General features: G+C 36.8%; 1 protein-coding gene across 1 annotated transcript; it reads left to right on the top strand.

The window, feature by feature from the left end:
- Window positions 1-9,258: 9,258 nt before the first annotated feature.
- On the top strand, window positions 9,259-16,423 carry LOC127136625 (uncharacterized). The gene is made up of 3 exons (XM_051063161.1): window positions 9,259-9,958; window positions 15,426-15,718; window positions 15,761-16,423. Exons 1-3 carry the CDS (start codon window positions 9,259-9,261, stop codon window positions 16,421-16,423), a joined length of 1,656 nt encoding a protein of 551 aa, XP_050919118.1.
- The last annotated feature ends 7,364 nt before the right edge of the window (window positions 16,424-23,787 follow it).

Here is a 23,787-nt window from a genome sequence, read left to right as displayed (position 1 = left end):
GATATCCTTCTTGAGGTCTCTGGATAGCAAGGTCTGGAGAGCTGTCAACAAAGGATGGGAACATCCAACAAAGACAGGTAAAGATGGAATCATTATGCAAATTCCTGAAGAAGAGTGGGACAAAGAGTAAGAGGCATTACCCCTTGGAAACTCTAAGGCTTTGAATGCACTGTTCAATGGGATAAATAAGAACATTTTCAGACTGGTGCATCACTGTGAACTGGCTAAAGAAGTTTGGGACACTCTCAAAACAACTCATGAAGGTACCTCCAAGGTAAGGATGTCTAAACTCCAGATGCTGACTACTAAGTTTGAAAATCTGAGGATGAAAGAGGATGAGACTATTCATGACTTCCACATGAATATTCTTGAAATTGCCAACACTTCTAGAGGCTTAGGAGAGAAAATGTCTGAAGAAAAACTTATAAGAAAGATTCTCAGATCATTGCCCAAGAGATTTGCCATGAAGGTTACTGCAATAGAAGAGGCTCAAGATATCTGCAATATGAAGGTTGATGAGCTTATTGGTTCTCTCCAAACTTTTGAAATGGGCTTGTGTGAGAATGTTGAAAAGAAAAACAAAAGCATAGCTTTTGTATCAAATACTGAAGAGGATTCAGAAGAAGGAAATATTGGAGGTGATGAAAGTATATCAGAAGTTATAGCCATGCTTGGAAGACAGTTCAACAAGTTCATAAAGAAGATTGATAAAAAAAGGTAGACCAAATGTCAAGAACACTTCATCTGACATCAGTAGAAGATCAAAATCTGAAGAAAAGTCCAACCAAGGCAAGGGAATCCAGTGTCATGGATGTGAAGGTTTTGGACACATTAGAGCTGAATGTCCTACCTTCCTCAAGAAGCAAAAGAAGGGACTATCTGTCACCTGGTCTGATGGAGACTCTGAGAGTGAATCAGAAGGAGAATCTGCAAAATATGTCACTGCACTAACTAATGTCTGTGCCTCTCATGATGACTCAAGTGGAGATGAACTTACATTTGATGAACTTGCTGCTTCATATAAAGAGTTATGTGTCAAAAGTGCAGAAGTGTGTCTACAAGGAGAAAAGCAGAAGAAACTTATCAAGGAGCTGGAAGCTGAGAAGAAGAAGCATCTAACAGTCATAGATGATCTAAATGGTGAGATAACCTTGCTGACCTCTAAGCTAGATCAAATGACAAAATCCATCAGAATGCTGAATAAAGGAACTGACACTTTGGAAGAAATTCTAAAGGTGGGAAAGAAATCAGGAACCATGTCTGGTTTAAGCTTTGTTAAGGAATCCTCATCTGAATTCAAAAGCTCAAAGGCTGAAGTTCAGAAAATCAAGCAGAAGTCACAACCAATGTCACAACATCATGGAAACAGGAGGATTAACCATCATAAGAAGAAATTTCAAAGATGGAGATGCCAATACTATGGAAGATTTGGTCACATAAAACCCTTATGTTACAGGTTGCATGGTTATCCTAACCAGACCCCTCAAGTCAGACCTGAGCAGAAGGTACCTAAGCATAATGCCCCTATCAAGAAACAACAATGGGTTGCTAGAATAGCTCACACATCTCTAAGGGCATCTACCAAAGAAGACTGGTATTTTGATAGTGGTTGCTCAAGACATATGACTGGGATGAATAACTTATTGGTAGATATACAACCTCATACTACCAGTTATGTGACCTTTGGTGATGGAGCTAAAGGAAAAATCAAAGGTGTTGGTAAGCTGGACAGTCCTGGAGTTCCAGAACTGAATAATGTGTTGTTAGTAAAAGGACTAACTGCTAATCTCACCAGCATAAGCCAGCTATGTGATCAAGGCTTCAATGTACAGTTCACTAAGGAAGAATGTGTTGTGACAAATGGAGAAAATAAGGAAGTTATGAGAGGATCCAGATCCAAAGATAACTGCTATCTATGGGAACCTAAAGTCTCAAACTACTCTTCAATGTGCTTCTTAGCCAAGGAAGAAAAGGAAGTGAAGCTGTGGCATAGAAGACTTGGACATCTTCATTTAAGAGGAATGAAGAAGATCATATCTAAGGAAGTAGTTAGAGGAATCCCAAAGCTGCTTATTGATGAAGGAAAAGTCTGTGGAGAATGTCAGGTTGGCAAGCAAACTAAGATGTCACATCCTAAGCTTGGACATCCTACAACATCCAAAACTCTGGAACTTTTGCACATGGACTTAATGGGACCTATGCAGGTTGAAAGTCTTGGTGGGAAGAGATATGCTTATGTGGTTGTTGATGACCATTCCAGATACACATGTATAAGCTTCATCATAGAAAAATCAGATGCATTTGATGTCTTCAAAGATCTACGCATAAGACTCCAAAGAGAAAAGGATAGTAGTGTTATCAGAATAAGAAGTGACCATGGAAAGGAGTTTAAAAATTCCAAGTTTGATGATTTCTGCTCATCTGAAGGAATAAGTCATGAGTTTTCCTCACCTATTACTCCTCAGCAAAATGGAGTAGTTGAAAGGAAGAACATAACTATTCAAGAATCTGCTAGAGCTATGATTCATGCAAAGAAGCTTCCTATGCACTTTTGGGCTGAAGCTATGAATACAGCTTGCTATGTTAACAACAGAGTTACCTTGAGAAAGGGAACCTCTTCCACTCTGTATGAAATATGGAAAGGCAGAAAACCTACTGTGAAGTACTTTCATATCTTTGGAAGCAATGTTACATTCTTACAGATCGTGAACAGAGAAGAAAAATGGACCCCAAAAGTGATGAGGGTATATTCCTGGGATACTCTACTAACAGCAAAGCATACAGAGTTTTCAACTTCAGAACTAATGTCCTGATGGAATCCATAAATGTTATTATTGATGATAAAGATGAAGAATCCAATGTCATAGAGGATGTTGGAACATTCCTTGAGAATTCAACAGAAAATGTACAAGATACTCCTCCTGGACTTGAGTTAGAAGCATCCAACAAGGTGCCTTCTATCAGGATTCAGAAAGACCACCCTAAGGATCTTATCATAGGAGATCCCAATAGTGGTGTGATTACCAGATCAAGGGAGAATAGCTCAAATTCCTGCTTTGTATCCAAGGTTGAACCTAAAAATGTGAAAGAAGCTCTGACTGATGAATATTGGATCAATGATATGCAAGATGAACTGGAGCAGTTTAAAAGGAATGAAGTATGGGAGTTAGTTCCAAGACCTGAAGGGACTAACATCATTGGTACCAAGTGGATTTACAAGAACAAGTATGATAAGAAAGGAGTAATCACTAGGAATAAAGCAAGACTAGTGACACAAGGGTATACTCAAGTTGAAGGGGTTGATTTTGATGAGACTTTTGCACCTGTTGCAAGACTTGAGTCAATAAGGTTGCTGTTAGGTGTTGCATGCGTTCTGAAGTTCAAATTGTTCCAAATGGATGTGAAGAGTGCCTTTTTAAATGGTTACTTGAATGAAGAAGTCTATATGGAACAACCTAAAGGGTTCAGTGATCCTAATCTACCGAAACATGTGTGCAAGTTGAGGAAAGCTCTGTATGGATTGAAGCAAGCTCCTAGAGATTGGTACGAGAGGCTGACTGAATTTCTGACTACTAATGGTTACATAAAATGAGGGATAGATAAGACTTTATTTGTGAAGGATGAAGATGGAAAAATCATGATTGCCCAAATATATGTGGATGATATTGTCTTTGGCGGAATGTCAGATAGAATGGTGAAACATTTTGTTAACCAAATGCAATCTGAATTTGAAATGAGTTTGGTTGGGGAATTGACTTATTTTCTTAGACTGCAAGTTAAACAGATGGAAGATTCTATGTTTCTCTCCCAAAGAAAATATGCCAAGAACATAGTTAAGAAGTTTGGTATGGATAATGCTAGTCACAAAAGAACTCCTGCACATACTCATTTAAAGTTAACTAAAGATGAAGGAGGTTCTAGTACTCTACGGGATCCACTCTTGTTGTTCTTGTCTAAAGGGTGTATGTGTATCTAATGTACTATTTACTAAAAGCAAGGGTCAAAAGAAAATGACTCGCACGGATGTCGCATCCACTGCATACGTATCTCATTTGAATATGAGAATCAGAGTCTCCGTAGCTCGGCTACCTATGGGTTAAAGAAAAGTGTGCTCGCTAAGACATCGCGTCTTATGCCTACATATCTCATCTGGAATGAGAATCAGAGAAAAACGTAGTTCAGCTAACTACGGGAACAAGGGGTCTCGATTGCAACTAGGGCAAGAGAAAGGGTAGGTCTCGATCGCAACGAGGACGAGAGAAAAGGAATCGCAACGAGGGCGAAAGCAAGCAAGGATTAGTTGTTAGTTGTCAGTCAAAAATTCGGCAAGACATCGCATCTTGTGCCTACGTATCTCATATGAACATGAGAATCAGAGTTGCCGTAGTCCGGCTAACTACGGGTTAAGGATTTCCATTTGAACATGGACTTACAAAGGAGGACACCAGTTGTGTCAAAGGAGAGTGGGCAATGTATTCACGTCCTAGCAGCAGGTGTCGCAGCTCACTGAATCGAGTCTTAGGCAGTTACCTCTTTGCAATAGAACGAACTGACATGCCACAAGATCGGAGACGCACGGAAGGTCTAAAAGTAGGGAAGCTCTGCCCTAGAGTTATCATGCAATATGGACTTAAGTGTTAGGATTTACAAATGGGAATATCTACCTAATGTTAGCATGCAAAGAATGAGGGAATTCTACCTAATGTTATCATACAAAGAATGAGGGAATTCTACCTAATGTTATCATGCAAAGGGTTCTACCTAATGAGTGCTACCTAAACGGAACAAGAATCGACGAATGAAGCAAGGAGAGGAGTGGGGTAAAGGGTAGATGGGGATGCCTGAAGCAATTGACTTACAAGAGGTAGATAGCGATGCATGAAGCAATCGACTTACAAGAGAAATGGCGATGCATGAAGCAATCGACTTACAAAAGGATGGATGAATACGTGCTGGTTATGTTAAGTTTGGAAAATGATTACTCGACGTTGGATCGAGGTTTTGATCTTATTTTGAAATGGTTATCGTATGTTCATTTTAGTTCTTGCATTAGCAAATGAATAAAGAATGAAAGAATAGACATTATACACTTCATGGGAGAGGGGTACATTTGTTATGAATGGGGATTGTTCATGGCAATCAAACAATAACAATATATATGCCTCATATATCATACAAGTAGGCAACAATTAATCAAACATATCAGATATAAACAGGTATGTAATTGAATCAAAGAATCAAATAATGGAATGAATGAGCATTAGACAATGCATGAGAAGTATAAACATGTTAAGCAATCAAACAATAGAAGCATGGATGAAAGAAACAAGTATAAAAAATATCAGATGAATCAGACAGGTGAAACTATGCACACAAAGGATCACTGAATAATTTAATCGGGAAATGATGCAAGGATCAAATAAAATCAAAATGAAAGGCCTCTAATATGTGGCATATGAGATGAACAGGGGAGGATCAAAAGATCTCTTCAATATCCATAAGCAATCCCTAAGTCAAACATCAATCATAAAAAAGTCAACTGAAAAGTCAAGTCAACTTAAAAAATATGGAATAAATAGTAAACTAATCAAGAAAATTATGAAAAATTAAACTAACTAAGGTGGGGTCAGGACATCATCATCCCCCAAAAAGATTTTAAAAATAATGTGAATTAGTGTATAAATTAATTGAAATAAAACAGAAGTCAAATGAAAAGTCAACCAAACAAACTAGGTCAGAAATAAATCCAAAATAAATTGAAAATGAGAAATAAAATCCCAAGAAAAGGTCAGGTTGACCATGGGACATTGGTCAACCCTCATTCCAAAAATCAGAAGTTAAAAATAACTTTAAGCTATGAAAATAAAATTAATAAAAATATGTGTGTTAAAATGGACTATTTGAAACAAATAATTAAAATAAAATATTAACATTAAACAAAATATGAAAATAAAAATTAAATAAAACATTAAGGAATGTGAAAAATATTTTTTGGTATTTTTATGAACAAATAAAATATTTTTATTAATTAAAAAGCAAAACAAAAAATAAAAAAATGAATTAAGAAATAAAAATAGGATGGAAGTGTGTTAGTGGGCCAAGCGTGGAGGTGGAAAGAGCAGATGGGGCGCCAAGGCCCGGTCCAAGTAAATATCCCAGCGTGACATAATGTTGTAACGTTTATTTTAAAAAAATTCATGTGACCCTCATCAATCGGTCCATTCCACTAAAGTCACAAGAGACAAAATAGCGGTTGGACGGTTAAGATTATAAACTGGATGCGTGATCCGATGGTTGTGAGAGAGACACGTCGTCGTCTCTTCATGCAACATGAAAAAAACCCTAATAACATGCATGAGACGCGAAAATACAGCGCTTTCTTCCATCTTCCAACCAACATATCTCACGCTATGGTTCACCAAATGGGATGATATAAAAAGCAAAGTTCTAGTATGGAACGAGTAGAACACAATGGTGCTTTGTTTCGATGAAAATAATGGCCTTAGCATGTAGAAAAGCGAACAACAAGGGGGCCTCATACACACGGATTCAACCGAAAATAATGTCACAAACTCAAAGTTAAAAGCAATGCCTCATGTTGAGGGCTTTACAAACAAATCATGGCATATTGTTAAACATCATAAAGTAAGCATGGCATGGCATGGTAACATGATAAGCATGGTGAACAAGCATGGAATGAACATGGAAAATATGACGAGCAAGCATAGCATGAGCATGGAAGAGAGTGATAAAATGTTTACCTAGTGGATGCATGGTCCACTACCCCTTAAAGATGGAGGGATGGAAAGAGAATGAGCCTTGATGCTGCAACTTTGAGTGCTTGTGCAATGGAGAAGGAATGGAAAAAACAGATCTTGACCTTGCCTTTGTTTGCTTGCTCTGAAGTTTTGCAGCCACCCTCTTCAAGTTAGGGTTTTAGAAGCTTATATATGTAGGGTTTAATGTGCTTAATGGGCTTGAAGTGTTTGGCTTGGATTATGTGCATAATGTGCAAAAGTGGGGTGGTATGAGCAAATTCTCAATGTGGCAAAACTTAAGTGAGTGAACATAAAAGTGCATGACCAAATAAGGAAAATCATGTGGCTGGTCGTTTTTGTGGTCTGACTGGTTTGGCTTGGTCTGGCAAGAAAACAGCTCAACAAGGTGACTTTGAGACCTTATAACTTGATGAGAACATGACCAAATGGCAAGGCAATGCAAACAGTTGGAAGAGGGCATGGAACTTAACAGTTTTCATGTTGAACACAAATTGAAATGATGAGTGGAAAGAGGTGAAAATGGCCATAAAGTGCAGGTCCCATAACTGCAAAATGGTTGGGCCAGTTTGGCCTAAATGCTGCCTAAAAATTCAGTCCATGATGCCAACTTTAGATTAGTGCATCTCTCAAACCAATGATCCAAATGGGATGATTCCAAAAGGATGTGAAAGAAGACATTTCAAGGTACAATTTTCATGAATAAAGTATTTTCAAAAGATGCCTTGAAGTGTAAGAAAACTGGCCCATAAGTCTTGACAAATCTTGCAGATTTTGGACTTAGAAAATTTTCTAAGTGTCCTAAAATAATGTCTTACTTTGACCAAGCATAACTTTCTCAATATTAATCCAAATGAAGAAAACTTTATATCTATAGAAAGCTTAGAGCAAGAGGAACAACGTTCATGTTGGAGAAAATTTCAAATGGAGCTTGCATCTTGATGGAAAATGGGCTTAAAGTGGGTGCAACAACCATAAAAACTTGCCCTAAATGGAAACTCAACTATTTCCAAATTTAGTAACTTTTCCAACTCCTGATTAAATGATGAATCCATGATCCAACCTTGATCAAATTTCACATGTAGGCTCCCTTAGGCATGAAGTTTGAGATTCCACTTTCAAAATGTCAGGAGTTGACTTTTCTGGCCCCACAGTTGACTTTTCCCAAACTGTCTGATTCCCGATTCCATTGATCAATTGAAGCACCTCTGGCTCAAATAAAGAGCTGATTTTTTGTATGTAGACCCTTGTGGACATATGGAGGGCCATGGAAAAGAGTTTCACCCAAGGAATCAGAAATAAACCGATTTTATACCAAACCCTAGTTTTAGGGCAAAATGACTAGGAACTGATTGCACTGATTGGCCATGGATCTTTCTGAGATAAATGTGAGTCTTCCTAGACCAATATGCGTCTCCAATCATGACATGGATAAGCTCCTTCACTTTCAACCAAACATTGCCTGTTGCAGATAGCCATGAAACCCTAATTTCTTATTAAATCCATATGCACATTCTGAAAGCTCTGAATCCTCCACTGATGAACTGAGGACCATAATAAGACATATGGAACCCCTTGAGACCCCTGAGACTTGTATACTTAGAGAATGAAGTCCAATCCTTACTCTTGCTTTGTGTGGGCTCCTTCTGGTAAGGAGTGATCAATCAAACCCTAATTTCCATGTCACTAATGTAGTATGCAATGAGTGTGACCTAGTATGATGCTAATGCAATGTGAAATAATCACATGCTTCCAGGAAAAATGAAGAGGGTAAATTTTGGGGTATTACAGGTATTGAGATGCCGATTGGGCTGGGAGTGCTGATGACAGAAAAAGCACATCAGGAGGATGTTTCTTCTTGGGAAATAATCTCATATCTTGGTTCAGCAATAAACAGAACTGTGTATCATTATCCACTGCAAAAGCTGAGTACATAGCAGTTGGAAGCAGTTGTTCCCAACTGGTATGGATGAAACAGATGTTGACTGAGTACAATGTCACTCAAAATGTCATGACATTGTTCTGTGACAATCTCAATGCCATCAACATTTCAAAGAATCCTATCCAACACAGCAGGACCAAACATATTGACATTAGACATCACTTCATAAGAGATCTGGTAGAAGACAAAGTGATTACCTTGGAACATGTGGCAACTGAACTATAACTTGCTGACATATTTACAAAGGCTTTGGATGCTACTTAGTTTGAAAATTTAAGGGACAAGTTGGGAATATGTCTTTCTGAGGAATTATAGCAACTAAGGATGTTAGGAATTTACTATTTAATATTTCAAATTATTAAACAATTGAAAGTGTGCTCTGATTGGTCAACAGATAATAGTTATTTCACTTGCAACAAGCGTTACTTCTTCCACTCTTTCAACTTCCATTCACGCAAGCATCCTCTTAGAGAAAATTTTTATTTTGTCTCTAAGATACTCATCATGTCTCGACAATCCAACTCTTCTCCTTCCAAGAACATGCCTTGTTCTCCTAGCGTTGAACCAAGCAACCCTAACAGAGAAGATCCTGTTGCTGACTCTGTGAATACCCCACATGCAAGAAGACCTAAAGAAACTATATCAGGCTTCTCCTCATCCATCATTCTTGAGGAACGAACCAAAGAAGGTTCCAGGTATGTTCACAATGTCATTGCCACTATAGTGATTGGAATACTGTCTGGAAATCATGAGGTCCCCGTGGTTTCCATTCCCTTAAACACTATTGAACCTGATAGTGTTGCTGATCAAGAAAATACTGAGTCTTTAGGAAAGAATATCTCTGATGATGTTGAGCAAACTGATGCTCATAAGGAGTCAAATGTTGACAAACCCTTAGATAATGTGGCTGGTGAGGAAGTTCATGTCACTCATGATGTCAGTGACAACCCTAACTGTGAGGCTGAAACAGTAGACCTGGAGGAATTTTCTGATAATGAGTTGTTGTCCTCTGTCCTCCCTAGCATAGCCAAAAGGGTTAGGACTAGGAGAGAAAAGAAAATTGTGACTCAAAGGTCCCCCAGAAAGAAGATTGATGTTCCAAACTCTTCAAAGACAACAATGGCAGTCGAGAGTTCCCTCAAGAGGAAAGTTCATGGTCCAACCAAGTCTTGGAGCAAAGTGGTGCCCAAGAAAAAGAAGACCAAGTTTGTTGTTGTTGAGTCTAACTCAGATGTTCCTTGTAATTTCTCTGACATTCTGTCAAAGAAGAAGCCAACCACTAGCAAGCTTGCAGCTAGTGTCCCTGAGGTACCAATTGACAACATATCTTTTCATTTTGCTTCAAGTGTAAACAGGTGGAAATATGTTCACTACGCCAAAAACTGGAATAGACAGCGCCCCTTAGAGGGCGCTTTATTACAAAAGCGCACTCTAAAGTGAAGAGAAAAAATAAGGAGCATACTACTGGAATAGACAACGCACTTTAGAGGGCGCTTTTGTAACAAAGCGCACTCTAAAGTGAAGCGAAAAAATAATGAGGAAATGGAGGGACACCAATAGAGGACGCTTTATTGAAAGCGCCCTCTAAGGGTAACCTTAGAGGGCGCTTTTAAAAAAGCGCTCTCTAAGTCCATGTACGTTTCCAGTTTATAAGGCGCTTTTGGAAAGCCTTAGAGAGCGCTTTTAGAAGCGTCCTCTTAGGCCCCCTTTAGAGGGCGCTTTGTTACAAAGCGCCCTCTAAAGTGAAGCCAAAAAAATAATAATGAGGAAATGGAGGGACACCAATAAAGGGCGCTTTAATGAAAGCTCCCTCTAAGGTTACCCTTAGAGGGCGCTTTTAAAAAAGCGCTCTCTAAGTCCATGTACATTTCCAGTTTATAAGGCGCTTTTGGAAAGCCTTAGAGAGCGCTTTCAGAAGCGCCCTCTTAGGCCCCCTTTAGAGGGCGCTTTTTTTAAAAAAGCGCCCTCTAAGGTCCCCTTTAGTTAACATTAAAATTATAACATATACTGCATGTCTCTTTATTTTCCCTCTCTATAAGCTATTTCGTTTACGTAACTGGGTTTTCTCTCTACTGCGATTACTCTCTACTGCGATTACTCTCGTCCTCCGTTCGCTCTCCCTCCCTCACCGTCGTCGTCGCCGTCGCCTTTTTCTGCTGCTGCGTTCACGTTCACTGAGTTATATGCGTCCACCGTCACTGTTCACTTTCTTCTCCATCATTACCGTCACCTTGAAGGTATTTCTCTTCTCCATCGTTACCGTTCACTTTCTTCATGTGTTTGATTAGGGCATTTTCTAAACTGAGTTTTACATTTTCTGCATTATGTTGATTAATGTTGTTTAGGGCAAACTGAGTTTTTTATTTCTGATTGAAAACTGATATCATTTGAAGTGTGTTTGAGCTTGTGCTTGGAAGTTTGATGATTATGGATGCAAGTTTGTTCATGTTCCAAACACCATAAGTTTGCATTGGTCTTTTGTATGCAGTAGGTGTGTGTGAGTTTGTATTCAATAATGATAAAAAAAAAAGAGTTTAGATTGTTGTAACATGAGAGAAATGGAAGGTATATGAATGTGTTTTTTGTGTAGCTTCACGAATATGGTCATTGTCTTACTTGGGTCTTATTGAATCATTTCTATATTACAGATAAAATGGCTAACCAAGACGATACCCATGACGCGAATGGATCACGTAACAATGTTGAAAAAGAAATCAAACGAGGATTGACTGTTATGAAGTCAATCATTCGTGCAAGAGACAAGGGTGTAAAATTTGAAGTACATTGGAGTGCTGAAGACCAACTAATTGAGCCTAATGGTTCAATGTTGGCAAGTTACATTGGTTTCCTTGTTCGACAACATATTCCGATTACATGTGATAATTGGAGAAGTCCGGAATTGAAGGTTGGCAAAGAAAAAATATGGTCCGAGATACAGGTACTTACCATATATTGTTATATGTTTTTTTTGTTGACTATTTGTTGACCATATATTGTTATAATATTACTTATAATAACACACTCCATGTGTATGTTTTTTAGAGATCCTTTCACATCGATGAAAGCCGGCAAAAATATTGTATTCAATTGGCCGGAAAAAGACTCCGAGGATTTCGATCCTTTTTGTCCAACAAATTTCTCAAGGATGAGGAAGGAAAATTTGTTGAAGCAGAACGACCAATGAAGTATGCCGAGATTATTTCAGCCGATGAATGGGATAACTTTGTCGCCAAACGAAGAAACGAAAAATTCCATGTAATGTCTATTAATTATGGTATTATACAATTGTTAAGTTACTTGGTTCTAATATGCCTTAAACTTTTTTATCCAGGAAGTAAGCGACAAAAATCGGAAAAGGGCATCAAAACCCGCGTATCCGTACAAAAAAGGGCGTACGGGATATGCACGGTTACAACAAAGAATTGTGAGTATATTCAAATGCTATGAGCTTATACATTGTCACAATATGTTATAATTGATGATCTTATAATCTAATTCAATGTGTAGCTAGCCGAGGAGAAAAGTGACGCAACATCTCTTCCGGAGCACGTATTATGGAAGGCTGCTCGGGTTGGGAAGGATGGGGCTGTCGTTGAAGCGGTCCAAAATGTTTATGACGAATGTGTAAGTATATGTAACATTATTTCTTTAATTATATCGAAAATTTTGTTAGACATATAATTCATATTTAATCTCCTCTAATAATATTTCAGGAGACTTTATCCCAAACCTTACCTTCAACCGAGGTCCAGGATTGCAGGAGCGTACTTAGTCGAGTACTAAATGTTCCTGAGTATTCCGGTCGTGTGAGGGGTAAGGGTTTTGGTGTGACTCCGTCGTCATTTTATAAAAAACCAAAAACAAAAAATCCTACCAACAAAGAGGTGATGGAGACCTTGGCGGAGTTAAGGGCACAAGTACTCCAACTGCAAAACGAGAATGCAAGGTATAGAGAGGAAAGGTGCGGTTCCGAGGCAAAAGATACTAGTGACCGAGCTAGTATCAATTGTCAACCGAAATTTCCCGAGGTAATTATATATGTTATTATGAAATTAAAATAGCACTTTTTACTTGACACATATACACGTTAACAATAACATTTATTATTGGTTTAGGGCATTACACCTTGTCAGCTGTATCTATCGTCACCAACTTATCGCATGGTTGGCAAGGGAAAAGTGCACAACACTTCGGGTGAATTACTTCACCATAATCCCCTTCCGGTGGGATATATGAAAGTTTCGGTTGACCTTGTATTAGATACCGACGCGCTTCTACCATTACCTGACGTTGTTTCAGAGACAACGTTGATGCGAGATGCAGTCGGATCCTTTGTTGGTTGGCCGTCAGATCTAATTTTCCCAGATGCCGAGGTATATATGTTCTAAATGATTATGAATATTTAGTATTCACATTTCAATTCAGCTACAATTATGATATTTAATCAATCCTTATTACATGGTAATGTTAGACTCCTACAAGACCCACACATAAAGCTGGTAAAGGGATTTCAAGACGCATCGAGTCGGTTGCATCTCAAAAAGAGGTACAAATATATATACCCATTGAATTATATACGCAACGATTCTGTTGCATCACAAAAAGTCATGATTTATTTTATATGAATTTTTAGGTTCCCGGTCGAAAGTTGAAAAGCGTTGGTAAGGATATTCCAACGACGTCCGGGACAAAATCTCAAATTATGATGCGTCTTGAGAAAATGGTGGAAGAGTCCGATATTATGCACGGCGCCATTCGTAGTGTAGATTTTGATGAAGGTGTTTTCGGATTTGCTCATTCCGAAATAATTGCAAAGGAGGACATGCAACAACTTTTTGAACACGACGAATTGGGCATCGCTGTCATTCATACATACATATGGTACTCCGATCAATCTATAATTTACTTAGTTGAACAATTTATTTACACATTTCAATGAGTAGTCTAATGTTTATTATGTTTCTATTTAAGGTATATGTATGACATATTGATGCGGGGAACTGAATTGTGTAACCGTTTCAATTTTATTGCTGCTTCCCGTATCAAAACAACGTTAATAACGAAAAATCCAACATCCGTAAAGAATGATCTAGTCGATAGATTCATGGCGGCCGACGATAATACTACACCCAGTTTGTATTTTTTACCGTTTAATTCTGGCAACGGGTTAGATTTTCTTTCTAATAATTTCATTCTAATCTATGTATATCTTTTACGTAGAAAATTTCCATTCATCTAAATTTTTGTTTTATTTTACAGTGGTCACTGGGTGTTGGTTGCTATGGATCTTTCGAGACTAATAGTGTATTATCTCGATTCGTTATCGGGTGATTGGAGTAAATATCCGAGTATGAAGAAGACGGTTGACGCGTAAGTGAAATTCCCCTAAATATTCGTGTGTATTTGCATATTTAATTATGTCTGTCAGATTGATCTCAATATACGTTTTTATTTTGTTAGGGCAATACTAAAATTTAGATCGAAAAAGAATTATCGTAATAGGAAGGACATTACCTGGGTCAGAGTTGAGGTATATATTAAGTATCTTATTTTTGCTTAATTATAATTGTGTTTATTTTTTGCTTATAATAGTGTTTGTAAGAAATTAACTATATATATATATATTGTTTGTTTTTCTGTGTAGTGTCCTCAGCAAAACAATTCGGTCGATTGCGGATTTTTTGTATTGAGATTTATGAGAGATATCATTGCGTTGAATCGTATAGACATCCCAAAAATGGTATGGAATAATAACTTAGGGTTTATTTTAATATTATCGGATATTTCATCTAATTTGTTACTAAATCTTGAATATGTTTTATTCTCTTAATTGTAGTACTTTGACGAATACAAATCTTACTCAAGAGCTCATTTGGATGAAATGAAGGATGAATTGTGTCAATTCATTATTGATCAAAGAATCATATAGCTAGGTTGTATATTGTTGTACATATATGTATGGAATGTTGTTGTTGTATGTTGTTGTTGTATATTGTTGTTGTACTAGTTTTACTAAATCATGAATATGTTGTTGTATATTGTTGATCAAAGAATCATATATTAATGTTGTATATATGGAGGATTAATGTTGTATATAAATGGATTCATGTTGTATATATCAATGGATTAATGGTGTATAACATTGGATTAAAGGATGAAATCAATATGAATTTTACACTTTTGCAGCATGCGAACAGGTTCCCAATTAAATACCCAATGTTTTTCAAACAAATTTTTTTAAAATAACTAACACTTTAGAGGGCGCTTTCTGTAGGAAGCGCCCTCTAAACACTTTACATTGACAACTTTAGAGGGCGCTTTGTCCAGAAAGCGCCCTCTAAGGTGGCTTTACATTGACAACATTAGAGGGCGCTTTGTCCAGAAAGCGCCCTCTAAGGTGGCTTTACATTGACAACTTTAGAGGGCGCTTTTTCCAGAAAGCGCCCTCTAAGGTGGCTTTACATTGACAACTTTAGAGGGCGCTTTATCCAGAAAGCGCCCTCTAAGGTGGCCCTTTATGGACCACTCCAGAGGGCGTTTATTTCTGAAAGCGCACTAGAATGTGGCCCTTAAAGGGCCACTTTAGACAGCGCTTTCTCCAGGAAAACAAAGCGTTGTCTTTACCTATGCCAGCGCCACTTTAGAGGGCGCTTAAAAGCGCTGTTATAGGCCAAAATAAGCGCCCTCTTTTCCCTTATTTGGCGTAGTGGTTTATCAGAAGAGGTTGGCTTTGGAAAGGGAATTAGCTCAGAATGTCCTAGACTGTAAGGATATTATGGATCTTATTCAAGAGGCTGGTTTAATGAAGATTGTGACTCAGTTTTCAAAGTGCTATGAGATGCTGGTAAAGGAATTTATTGTTAATTTTTCTGAAGAATGTGCTGATGGCAAGTCTAAGGAATTCAGGAAAGTGTATGTGAGAGGCAAGTGCGTAAATTTCTCTCCTTCAGTGATCAACAAGTATTTGGGAAGGCCTGATGAAGCTCAACCTGAGCTTGAGGTGACTGACAACAAAATCTGTCAAGTCATCACTGCTAATCAGGTAAGGAAGTGGCCTCTCAAAGGAAAATTGGTGGCAAGTAAACTGAGTGTCAAGTATGCAATGCTGCACAAGATTGGAGCTGCTAACTGGGTGCCCGCCAATCATAAATCTACAGTTGTTGTAATGCATGGAAAGTTTATATATGTTGTTGGAACCAAAGCCAAATTTGACTATGGCTCCTATATTTTTGATCAAACTTTGAAGCATGCAGGAAGCTTCAGTGTGAAAGGTCCTATAGCCTTTCCTTCTCTCGTCTGTGGTATTGTTTTGAATCAGTTTCCAAACATCTTAACTGAGAATGATTCTGCGAAGAAAAGAGACAGTCCTATGTCTTTCAATCATAAGCTGTTCCTAGGTACCCATGTCCCTGACATTGTCATGACATCAGGTGAGACATCACGTGTAAGCAATCAGCCAGGTAAAGTTGCTGTCATTGCAATGCTCAAAGAAACCTGCAGGGAATTAGAGGCAAGGAAGCTGAACTTGGAAAAATTGATTATCTCTTTGGAGATGACTGAAGGTGATGTGCTAGCTGATGGTGGAGAATTTGGTGAAGCTGCTGCTGTTGCAGAAGAAGCTGAAAGACAAGGTGAAGAGGGAGAAGCAGATGCCAGTCCTGATGATGGCACAAATGATGATGTTGACTCTGAGTCAGATGACTAGAACATTTCTTATGTTTCTGATAATTGCTTGTATTTTTTTTGGGTTGTAATATTAAGTGTTGATTTGGCAACATTTTTGACAAAATGGGGGAGTAACACTTGTACCCCAGGACAACAGATTTCTTTGAAGTTGAAGGTCCTCTAAACAAGAGGTTATGTTGCTGTTTGCTCTCTGCTTGATCTTCTCTTGTGCTGCTGCTGTTTGAAGTTTAACTTCTATGTTTGCTAAGTGTATTAGCTAATTTGATTCTCTACTTGGATGTGTGCTTTCTGCTGCTATGAACTCTGTTGTGATGCCAAGTTGTTTTAGCCAAAAATTTGCCAAAGGGGGAGTTTGTAGATGTTTTTGATTGGCTGCATTTTATGTTAAAACACTTACTGTACTTAGATGTCTTGACTGATGTCATGACATGCTTAAGTAGTATGCTGCAGGATTAGCTAATACAGGATTTACTGGATGTCAAACTGAATGTTATGACATTCATTCATGATAACATTTTCTGGATGTCAAACTGAATGTTATGACATTCATCCCTGACAACAGATGCTAAAGTATAGGCTAATTTTTCTGTTATGTTTCAGTATTTGTCTCAGGCTGATTTTCAGGAAACTAACAGCTTTGGTAAAATTAAGAGACATAGCATATAGCCTATTTGTTAGCACCCTAATGTGTGGAAATTAGGTTCACTTGCTTAACCCTAATTTTATGAAATTCAAGTTCAATACCCAAGTACTGCATTATAAAAGGATGGCAATCCTACTTTCAGCAATTGAGTGATTTGAAGCATGAAGAATTCAATATATCATTATATATCATTGTTGTACTTTCATTGTGTCTTGAATTAGGTTTTACTTGTGAGCCAAGCAATTATCACCTAGATGATTGCATTGGACTAGGGTGTTTATTGAGTTGTAATTGTTGTGTTACTCTAAGCTTTTAAGCGTGAGTGTTGTGTTTCTTGATTAAAGCTTTTAAGCACAATCAAGAGTTGTTTGAAGTATATCTTCACCACTGACTTTAAAATTCTTAATGGTTGTAATCACTATTGTGATTGAGGGGGAGTGAGTAGGTACTCAGGTCTTAGTTTAGATTGAAATTGCATTGGGTAGGTCTTAAGTGATAGGATTAAACTGGTGGTTTAAGTCCTGAATTAATACCTCTTATAGTGGATTTCCTCCCTGGCTTGGTAGCCCCCAGAGTAGGTGTGTTTGTCACCGAACTGGGTAAACAATTCTCTGTGTCATTTACTGCTTTTTACATTTACTTTCTGCATACATTACCTGTCTGCGCAGAATTGGATGTCATAACATCCAGTGTGACATCGATAGTCTGTTACTAGAATTTCATCCATCACTACGCCAGACTAGGCTTAAGGGGGAACTGTTCATTCTCGGTTTAAACCTTGTAGTCCGAACAAAGAATTGATGATGCCCAACAATATAAAGCCCAATAAAACAAAAGATATTTTTATTGTATTTTACAATGACGTCAGTACACGAAATATCACCCTCTCAACTATTATACAAAGGAATGTTCTAGAACATCGGGAACAAGCATAAACCAACCTTAAAAAAGCACCCGATCAAGGCAAGTGATTAGAGCAGGGCCATCAGATGACACAATGAATATGATAACATATGTCTATCTTGACGATAATGATTGGACCAAAGATTATAGGTCTCTAGAAACCCTAGTAAAACCCTATACAAGGAACCACAAACGTCAAATCAAGGTTGACGCAAATTTCGTAAACTTTATACCTCTTATATTCAATAGTCATTTATTTGGGCGTCAAGATTTACATGTATCACCCATAGTCCACTCAAAACAATAAGACACAAAATATCTTCAAGCCTAAGACTTCTTGGACTTGGCCATATTCATCATAAAGAAAATGCTTCCTAATTGGAAGAAACAAGAGTTATTTTAATCAAAATATAGAATGTGAACTCAAAAAGAGTATTCTAAATTGTAGAATCTAAAAATTGTGAATTTAAACAAACAAAAAAATTATAGGGAAGAGGAATATTTTGTATATTATAGGAGTTGTTCGGAGTCCAAAATTTAGAAGAGTTTTAACTGGTCAAATTATAAAATATGATGGTATTTTTGTGAGTTTAAAATTTATGAGAAGTTTAAGAAGTGCGAAAAGAATTTCCGAAGTGTTCATAGGAGAAAAATATCGGGATTTTCTTATCCCACCCTAAGTGGTGGAAAAACATCCTATGGAAATTCGAAAATTCCCTTCTAGTTTTGGAAATGCATTTGCAGACGCTCCCTATGTCTCACTCATATTTTTTGGAAATGCATTTGCAGACGCTCCCTAGACACGCCCCAACTAAGTCTCACTCATATTTTTTCCAAAATTCAGTCTGGAGACGCATCTCCAAACCGACCCCATATACACCTCATGCATTTCTCAATGAAACGCCCTCATTTTTTCATAAGTAGATTGGAAATGCATCTCCGTTATCACACCAGACAGAATTCAGAGATGCATTTACATATTCACACCAGACAATAATTTTTTACTTTGTTGTAGAGATGCACTGACTAAATTGAGGACGTATTATAGTTATACTATCATATTCAATTTTCTATAAATAAACCATACACTTTATAAAAAATATGAAAATGAAAAATATAAATTAATAGTGCTTTGTAATACGTAATAAAGTTGAAATAAAGTACAACCAATAAAAGTGATTTTAATACAAATACTATATATTATTGTGTATGACGGACTCAGACTTCTTTTCCTATTGTGCCTCATGTACTGCAGTGCCTTTCATGCCTCCCCATGATGGCATCTAGAACGTCCATCACCTTAGAGTCATCTAATAAGAGTTCTCAGTATATATCGTCTTCCAAAGCTCCATGATACACTGACATCTAGGTAATACATCAACAACAAGATCTTCCCTAGCATGCTTCTCCTCTAGTATCTCCTGATGAGATGGCCTAGGTGGATCTCTTAGAGCATCTAGTGTCATATAAGGATGTGACACCCTAAAATACCATCAGATGTAGCCGTGTGAAACACTTCATACTACTACGGAAAACTCATGTCATAACGGTTTGAAAATAGATACAACCACGTCCGACCAACCATTGTGAGGTAAGGTGTGATTGTATGTAGGATTCTTTCCATCATAATCGCGCGACTGTGATTATAAGTCAAGTAACACGCAATCTATCACAAAGTTTACTTTAAACAACCGTTGTTGTATGTCTCAACCTATCACAATAATTACTTTAAACAACCGTTGTTGTATATCTTTTAATAAAATAAAAAATGCAGCAGTAGAACAACAACAAAAACAACAATAAAAATAAAAATAAAAACAACAACAACAACAACAACAACAACAACAACAACAAAAATAACAACTATAATAACAACGACAAAAAGAACAACAAAAACAACATCATCAACAACAATAATAAAAAGAACAAGAACAACAACAACAACAACAACAACAAAACAACAAGAACAACAAGATTAACAACAAAAACAACAACAACAAAAAAACAACAACAACTAACATTGCTAACTTCAGTCCATGTTTTCCTTGTCTCATTCAAGTTGGAGAAGAGGTGATGGAGTTCTGAATTTTGTTAATGAAAGAAATGATATTTTCGAGTGACTTTTCACATGAACCTGAGTGACTTTTCACCACGGTTGGAAGTTTCAACCGTTGTAAAAAGTGGCTTAAAATAGATAAAAACAAAATTGTAGGTGCTAGGATTCGAACTCATGACCATGCGGCACTTTTCACAACGGTGGGAAGTTCCAACCATGGTAAAAAGTGGATTAAAAATAAATAATAAACAAAATTATAGTTGCTAGGATTCGAACTCATGACCATGCGCCACTTATAACCACGGTTGGAAGTTCCAACCGTGGTAAAAAGTGGCTTAAAAATAAATTAAAAATAAAAATATAGGTGTTAGGATTCAAACGTATGACCAAGCGCCACTTTTCATCACGGTTGGAAGTTCCAACCATGGCGAAAGTGGCTTAAAATGAAAATAAAAATAAAGCGCCTAAGTGAATTAATTCTACCACGGTGGATACTTTGACATAGGTGAGATAGCGTTACGAAAGGTACTTTATGTAGTAGTGCCACTCGCTAGGAGTTATGGTACTCCATGCCTCATTTGGTACGAGATGATCAAGGTAATCATCAAACATGGCATCTACATCTTTCTGTGCCATAACGGGAGGAGTCAAATCATAGGGGTCTCTAGGAACAAACTGCATGTAGTCAAACTGCCGCATGACGCACATGACTAGCAAGATGTGTCTGGGAAGTGCTGGAGGATTCAAGCCTGAAAATAGTACATATAAATCATTAGTAATGGTGTAGAAAAAGGGTTATGAAAATGACACATAAACACTAAAAGATGCATAAATACTATGGTAAAAAGTGTGATGTTGCTTGTCATTTGTTTGGTCTTCCACATACAACCTTTAACTAACTTGGATTACATGTATACCAAACAAGCGGGACCCCAGTTGTACTCATGGAGCCGCTCCAAGTCAATTAAGTGTATCAAGTTGACCACATCCACATAAGTGAGACTCTTGTTAACAAAAATGGACGTGCCAGCCAAATACAACAAGTATGCTCTCAGAGCGTATGCTTTATGCTGCACAACCTACTCATCATCACTAGCGCTTTACTCTACCGAATGTAGTTGCTGTGTATATAGCCTCTCCAGGAATCGAAACCTAACATGGCACCCACGGGTGGCTTCTAACTCCTGCATGGTATCCCACGGGTCATCTTCCAGATAGTCCACCACCATATCCATTGCGTCATCTTTGTTAATCCCGATTTGGTCTAACAGTGTCCCCCTGATCGAAAGATGCAAGATGTATGAGACATCGTCCATCGTGATGGATATCTCATTGTGTGGAAGATGAAAAAATGACGTCTCTGAGTGTCATGTCTCTACAAACGCGGAAAATATACCATGGTTAACCATAACATAATTGATCCCGGATAAGTCTGCCGGCCCATATAATTGCATCACATCCTGAAACAATTGCTCAGCAGACTGCGAAATACCTTTAATTTTTTTGTCATGGTTAATGCATTTTAAAGCATCACAATCCTGTAAAAAAATAAATCATCGTAAAAAACTTCAAATATTATAACAAACATGTTTTTAAAATATGAATACAATTGAGTTTTACCTCTCTGTCCCAGACATGTCTGGAAGCATGGTCCGGTTATAGAGGCAACAACAATAAATCAGACGGGCCTCCTCCAAACCCCCCAGATGATTGTGGTGCCTCGAGTACCTATGATGATTCGAGTGCCTCAGTAGGTGACACCTGTCTCCTACGACAAGAAGAAGATGGAGATGCATGAGCCCTAAAAGTTGACGCCTCTGCATCACCCGAGCTAGAAATGACATTCCTGTAATAATTGAGTTCTTTCCCTTCGAGTTGATGTATGTAGTGCAACTCAGTTGTGCTTCAATCTATCTTTCTTATCAACTATAATGCTTATAAGTAAACCACACAAAGATGAAACAAAATGATGTCAAGCTAAACAATGCAGACAAATAAAACTCGGAAATGCATCTCCGAATTTCGGAAATTAAAATGTTGAAAATTTTCGAAGATACATCTCTGTAATATTCTACAACTCAGATGAACGGCAATGACAACTATGCAGTCCATTCCAACAATCAAAATAATGCATTGATCATTTAAACTATATATCAAACACATTACTCATTTAAATAAGATATCTAAACTAACTATTATCTAACCTAAAGCTCAATCTCTACAAATGTATATAGAAATTAAAAAAAATAAAGAAAAATAAAATACTTACCAAATGTGAGTTTAGTTTGATATTAAGTGATCTATTTGACCGATTGAATGTTGATGGTAGAAAATTTGAAGTGAGTTGAATGAGTTTAAGAGTTTGTGAGATGAGATATTTTAAGAGTTTAAAGGTTTTGAGAGTGTAGAGTATTTGAGAGTGTTTTGAGAAGTGATGAAGGAGAAGAGATTTTGGCACCTTTTTGATTAAAATACCGTCCGAAGATACATCTACATAAGTTACACAGAGATGTATTTCCGTAAAAAAAATTTGCATAGCCTTAAGGTTTGCCTCAAAAACAAATTTGATTAGGGTGTGTTCAAAAATGCATTTTCAAATTCTATTGATAGTTTTGGTTTTTTTACTAGGATGAGGAAGCAATACTTAAGGTGCCATAAGAAATTCCCAAAATATCACTACTTTGCTTTGGGCTTTAAATCCCACATTGGGAGGAATCTTTCTACAACCCCTTAAATTCTACTTGGCACCCATACATCTCATATGCTTTTACCCTAATATCCTTTGTGATTTTTTTTTTTTTTAAATGTGTTTTCCGGATTTATGATTTTTTTTATAGTTTTTATCGGATTTTTGAAGAATTTCACGATTTTTTGAGGGATCTATGAGTTTTTACCGGATTTGAACTATGGATCTTTCAAATACACTTTCGGTTTTTTCAAAAACCTATGAGTTTGTATTTGATTTTTCAAATACACTATCGGATTTTTCAAAAAAGTATGAGTTTTTACCGGATTTCTATGAGTTTTAACTGAATTTTTAAAAAAATCTATGAGTTTTTACCGGTTTTTTCAAAAAAGTATGAGGTTTTATCGAATTTTTCAAAAAATCTATGAGTTTTTATCGGATTTTTCAAAATACACTATCAGAGTTTTCAAAAAACTATAAATTTTTATCAGATTTTTCAAAATACACTATCGGATTTTCAAGAAAATATGAGTTTTTACCGGATTTTTCAAAATACCCTACCGTATTTTTAAAAAACTATGAGTTTTTATCAAAATTTTCAAAATACACTATTGGATTTTCAAAAAACCATGAGTTTTTACCAGATTTTTCAAAATACACTATCGTATTTTTAAAAAACTATGAGTTTTTATCGGATTTTTTAAAATAAACTATTGGATTTTCAAAAAACTATGAGTTTTTACCATATTTTTAAAAAAACTACGAGTTTTTATCGGATTTTTCAAAATACACTATCACATTTTTCAAAAACTTATGAGTTTTTATCGAATTTTTTGAAAAATTTGATATTATACTAAATTTTTCGAAAAATCCGATAGTATTAGTTTCAGTTTTTTCCTATAAAATTGAACTACTAGATTTTTCAAAAAAATTACAAAACATATCGGATATTTCAAATTGTATTATCTTATTCACTTTTTTTAATTAAATTTTGAAAAAAACAATTTTGCAAATATAAAAAAATATTGGAGTGTCGGATTTATTTTAGGACTGACAAGAAAGATTCCTCTTACATTGGTTATCAGATAAAAAGTC

The sequence above is a fragment of the Lathyrus oleraceus genome, chromosome 4, assembly GCF_024323335.1.
Source record: "Lathyrus oleraceus cultivar Zhongwan6 chromosome 4, CAAS_Psat_ZW6_1.0, whole genome shotgun sequence".
Lineage (NCBI taxonomy): Eukaryota > Viridiplantae > Streptophyta > Magnoliopsida > Fabales > Fabaceae > Lathyrus > Lathyrus oleraceus.
The sequence above is the reverse complement of the archived record's forward strand: the minus strand, read 5'-3'. Positions and strand labels throughout refer to the sequence as shown.

Bases quoted from the DNA above. Each gene is read 5' to 3' on its own strand.
- LOC127136625 (XM_051063161.1), top strand. From the start codon at position 9,259: ATGCCTTGTTCTCCTAGCGTTGAACCAAGCAACCCTAACAGAGAAGAT. The intron at 9,959-15,425 runs GTAATTTCTCTG...TATTTGGCGTAG, and splicing joins GTCTAACTCAGATGTTCCTT to TGGTTTATCAGAAGAGGTTG. The intron at 15,719-15,760 runs GTGACTGACAAC...ACTGCTAATCAG, and splicing joins AAGCTCAACCTGAGCTTGAG to GTAAGGAAGTGGCCTCTCAA.